Source organism: Phalaenopsis equestris, unplaced genomic scaffold (genome assembly GCF_001263595.1).
Source record: "Phalaenopsis equestris unplaced genomic scaffold, ASM126359v1 Scaffold215804, whole genome shotgun sequence".
NCBI lineage: Eukaryota > Viridiplantae > Streptophyta > Magnoliopsida > Asparagales > Orchidaceae > Phalaenopsis > Phalaenopsis equestris.
Window position 1 is genome coordinate 462,501 of NW_018234476.1, and position 5,493 is coordinate 467,993.

Below are 5,493 nucleotides of genomic sequence, written 5' to 3' on the forward strand. Positions count from 1 at the left end.
TATATATATATATATATTACAAGGAATGCCCTAAGGCTTTTATACGAGCCCCAGTCATCCCCGATGCGCCTAACAATTCGAGTACCACACCCTCCGTCGGTGGAAATCGAACCCCAGACCAAAGGGAACTTACGACTGACAAGCAGGTGCCCGAGCAACTGATCTGATAATGCGGCGCATATATATATATATATGTATATATATATATATATTTGAATCATTTAAGGGCATAGGGTCATGTATTGTCCGTGAGTACATACAACATGGTGAAAGACCAAACATTATGAGAGAGTGCAACAAAGAGAGAATGTGATGAAAGATATTTATTCTTGGAGGGAACCACCAAAAAATATTAACTTCTGACCTCTCATAAGTCGGAGGAAAATGACATCCTAGAGTTCTCTTCAATTCACAAATTTTGGGGAGAGAGCGAGAGATAAATCTCACGGAAAAATGATAGGGAGCCTTCCAAAGAAGAGAGCTAAAGAGGAAAAATGAAGATCATTATCTTTTCTCTTGTTACCCCTTCTCTACATATGAGGGAAAGATTATAAAATTGACCAAGTAGTAAATCAAGAATTGTCTTGTTGGCATTTCTCTGGTACATCAATTGAAGGCCAATGCATTGAATATGAGGTATTGTTGGTTATTGCCAGTTATTTTTTGTATGGTGACCATCCTAAATGCGTGACCAATGGGACTGAATCGCAGTGTTGGTTGGTGTCTTCAAATTTGACTAATGTCGTGGTTGATCAAGATGACTTTCTCGAATTATTATCTCTACAGGGATGGGTTTAAGGCATCCTCCATAGAAGACAGCGATAAGTTGGAGCATTATCTGCGGCAGGTGGGATCGATTTGGCCACTTCAACTGATGGGTTCAATCATGCCACTTAAGCAGGTGGGTTCGATTCGACCACATTGACAGATGAATCCTTAAAAGTTTCGTATATTTGTATTTGTGTGTGTGTGTGTGTAAAGAAGAGTATATATATTGAGGTATGCTTGTTTCTAATGAATATTTACATTTTAAAATCAATCTCCTTAAATGATCAATCATTTTACTATATCATAACAAAAAATTGATTTTGTTCTTCTATTTTTTAGTTAGAACACAAAGAAGTTATAATTATGTACTATGTGTAGAAATTAGTATTCAAGCTGTCATGTTTTACTAACATTCAAACTGGTATATTCAAGTGTGCAAGGCATCGAATTAAGCATATATATATATATATATACACACACACCCTTTTGCTTAAATTTCTCAATCAATTTTATTTGTATTATTTTGTTTAAAAATACTTGAAAGGAGATAAACTTCGAAAACATTGTTAAAATTTTATTTGTATTGTATTATATAGTGAACCAAGGGCTGGCTACATTAGCATTTTTTGGAGTGGGAGTGAACTTGGTTATATTCTTGACAAGGGTGCTTCAACAAGATAATGCGGCTGCAGCCAACAATGTTAGCAAATGGACAGGAACTGTCTACCTCTTCTCTCTGATTGGTGCCTTCCTTAGTGACTCCTACTGGGGAAGGTACAAGACTTGTGCCATTTTCCAGATAATATTTGTAGTGGTATGTATTATATTCATATTATTTCTAGATTTCTGTTTTATTAGAGGAACTTTTTTTACATTTGAGATGTTCACTGCAGACTAAAGCTTTTCCAAGCCCCCTAATGTTCTCAACTTTAAAATTTGAATTACATCCATCATAATTTTATAAATTTTCTTTTGCTTGAAATAGTAATTATGATATTTTTCTTTAATTAATTCTCTCATTTTTCTTTAGGCTCCAGTGCCTTCAGAATGAACAAGCTTTAAGAAAATATAAAAGAAACCACTCTAATTAAGTCCGCCAAATTAACTAAATAATACTATACTTGGAGCAATAACTCACCGTACCTAGTAATAAATATATCTACCTTAAACAAATGGTCCAGGAAACAACCTTTAATATTAAATGAATGCATAATTGACACTCTAAATTTCTATGATCACTACTTAGTATATAATTCATATATATCATTGAGATATCAAAATGAACAAGCTTTAGTTGGTGCTTACAAAAATAATACATTAATTTTTTTAGAGAATAATCATGTACATCATCTTAGATAGAAAGAACAAAACTTGTCGTAACGTTGATGGAACAAATTTGTAAAGAGTCCGTAGAGAACAAAACAGTTGAACCGATGCCGTTCAGCAAAAACCTCCATGCCGAAAACATGCTAAAAGCCAGTTATTAACTAATACTTATCAATCAGATTGAATGGGCAGCACAACTAAATCTGAGACTAGTTAAGCATGATAATAGAAATAAATGGAATACACAAGTGATGTAAAAGAAAAAAAGGGAAATTTAGAGACATACCAAACATAAGTAAAATTACATAAGCATTGTCCTCTATATCGGTTGTTTCTATTGCATAACTAAAGCTGTTTGACCATTCATGACTATTAAAAAATTCGCTGATCATTTTTAAGTTAGTTTTTCTTTATTCCTGGCAGGGCTTGGTGATGTTGTCATTAATTTCAAGCTTATTCCTACTAAGACCATCTGGGTGTGGTGATGAACATACATTTTGTGAGCCGCAGTCTGGCTTCAAAGTTGGGTTGTTCTACCTTTCAGTATACCTTATTGCTTTAGGCAATGGAGGTTACCAGCCAAACATAGCCACCTTTGGAGCTGACCAATTTGATGAGCAAAATCCAAGTGAAGCTCATTCAAAGATCGCCTTCTTCAGTTATTTTTACCTAGCCCTCAACCTGGGATCCCTTTTCTCCAACACCTTCCTTGGATACTTTCAAGACAGGGGCTCCTGGGCTTTGGGCTTTTGGGCATCTGCTGCTTCTGCCATGATAGCTCTCGTCCTCTTCGTTGCTGGCACAACAGGGTATCGTCATTTTCGCCCTAGCGGAAACCCACTTTCGAGGGTGTGCCAAGTGATTGTAGCTGCAGCCAGGAAATGGAATGCCTCCAGTTCAAAGGAGCTGTATGAAATTGGATCAAAGGAATTTGCTTCAACGGGAAATAGAAAGTTGCTTCACAGTGAAGGATTCAAGTGAGTTTTTCAGACTTTAATACCTACATGCAATAAATTGAATAAAGGAAAGTGAATGAATTATAGAGTTGAAAAACTTTAATCGATGTTTAAAAATCTTAATCAACCATAACTAAATATAATAGCATTTTTATTTCTATTTCTTCATTCTCCTTCGCTCCCAATAATGCTTATAATTTCTGGGTTGCAATACTTCAGTTTTTGATAATAAAAATGTCATTCCAATAGGTTCCTGGATAGAGCAGCCATCATTCAAGCCAAAGATGAGCCCAACGTCCAAAGAAACCCTTGGCATCTCTGCACTGTGACACAAATTGAAGAGTTTAAGTGCGTGCTCCGTCTCCTCCCTATCTGGTTGTGCACCATCATCTACTCCATTGTGTTCACACAGATGGCCTCCCTCTTTGTCGAGCAGGGTGCAGTCATGGACACATACATAGGGTCCTTCCATATTCCCCCAGCAAGCATGTCAGCATTTGATATTCTAAGTGTAGCTTTGTTTGTCTTCCTCAATCGTCATGTTTTTCAACCGTTGGCTAGCAGACTCACAGGCAACAGCAGCGGACTCACTGAGCTGCAAAGGATGGGTGTTGGTCTTGTCATTGCCATCACAGCCATGACCTCTGCCGGAACAGTGGAAATTTATCGTCTAAAGCATGTCTGCAAGGACTGCAATGACCAGAGAAGCTCAATGAGCATATTGTGGCAGGTCCCGCAGTATATGCTTATCGGAGCCTCAGAGGTGTTTATGTATGTAGGCCAGCTTGAGTTTTTCAACAGCCAGATGCCAGATGGACTAAAGAGCTTTGGGAGTGCATTGTGCATGACTTCCATCTCTTTCGGCAACTATGTGAGCAGCTTGCTTGTGACAGTTCTGATGGAGATCACAAAGAAAGGCGGAAGCCCGGGCTGGATACCTGAAAACTTGAACAAAGGGCACATGGATAGGTTCTACTACCTACTAGCACTACTGACTGCTGCAGACTTAGTAGTATACATAGTTTGTGCAAAATGGTACAAAAGCATTATGATAGAAGAGGAAGAAGCTGAAGCTGATGATGGTGACGAGATTGATCACATCAAGGGTGCAGGTTTAGGGGATTCTGAGGTTTGAATCAAACGATCAAGTTATTTGGTCGAGAAGTTCTGAGATGCATTTTAACTCAAATATATTTGATTTTCCTAACCTTGACTGCAATGGTCATTGATCTGAACAAGCAGAAGTTTGGTAGACTGCGCTGGGGCGATTAATATTGAGCTATATATATAAAGCAATTGAAGAGAGAAACTAAAACTTGTTCAAAGGTGGAAAAAACTTTGTAATAACAAAGAGAACGAGATGACAAAGTATCTCTGGAATCTTCACATAATCTGTCTTTTAAGGATTTCATTGTTCTTTTTGTACATGTGAACTTTCTTGCCAGGAGAAATAATTTTATTTGAAAACATCTTTTCCCTAATTTATAGAATTCACCATGGATGAAAATTATATAAATATATGACTAAAGATAATACGTTTATTTGCTTCTGGAGTGAAGTAGTGTTGTTTAAGTAACATACATAAAGGAAAAACTGCATTCAAGACAGTCTCAATTTTTGGGTTTATTAGAGTTTTAAGGGTTTCGCATATAAAAGAGAAAAAAAAGAATGAGACGGCTCCATTCCTTATTCTTATAGTACATATTTATGATTGGTAAAGGAAAAAGAGAGGCAGAAGCCTTTTTTTTCAAAAATACCAATCTTATTCTTCACTTCTATATTCTTTTGGTTTCACTTCATTTTTGGTTCTATTGGAGCATTGTCAATTGGGCCTCAGAATTCAACGCCCAACGAGGTACTCGTATGTAGGCTCAATAAGAACTCATTCAAATTCATTCAATTAATTAAACAAACATGCTTGACTAGATTGTTGCTCAACTCATTTATTGTTCATTTAAATTTAAAGTGTATTATCAAGCTTATTAAGAAGCTCGATTAAAGCTTGACATTATAGCCCATTATAATACTGCATATAAAACTTGACTGAAGCTCAATATAAGGCTTGACTAAAACTCAGTCATGGCCGTTTGAATTGCATCTTATATTTGAGCATTTAGTTTTATATCAATACAATAATTTAAAATAGTGTTATTTTTAAATTGTTAAGAATCGGGGTGAATTGTTGAGCTTATAAACCACGTAGCCAATGTGAGGTTGTTACTATTCGCATTATAAAAAAAGCTGAATAGATTTGTTAAGGATTTAGAGCTAGAAAATTGTCATTTTAGTTTTTAAATGAATTGCTTATCAATCGCTCATTAATTATAAGATAAACCAAACATAAGCTACTTAAGGAAAATAAATGAATTTAAATAAATAGAGAACGACCATTACAACCTCGTATCAGCATCTTATATTTGAGCATTTAGTTTTATATGTCTAA

The 5,493-nt window shown here is 35.9% G+C and overlaps 1 protein-coding gene across 1 annotated transcript in view; it reads left to right on the forward strand.

Annotated features, from left to right (window-relative positions):
• LOC110037137 (protein NRT1/ PTR FAMILY 7.2-like) overlaps positions 1-4,492 on the forward strand; it is a 6,624-nt gene extending 2,132 nt beyond the window's left edge. The window contains exons 3-5 of the mRNA XM_020741717.1: positions 1,365-1,582; positions 2,518-3,071; positions 3,300-4,492. Of these exons, the coding sequence (XP_020597376.1) occupies positions 1,365-1,582; positions 2,518-3,071; positions 3,300-4,185 (1,658 nt within the window). The 3' untranslated portion in view covers positions 4,186-4,492. The remainder of the gene's footprint in view (positions 1-1,364; positions 1,583-2,517; positions 3,072-3,299) is intronic.
• Positions 4,493-5,493: the final 1,001 nt, after the last annotated feature.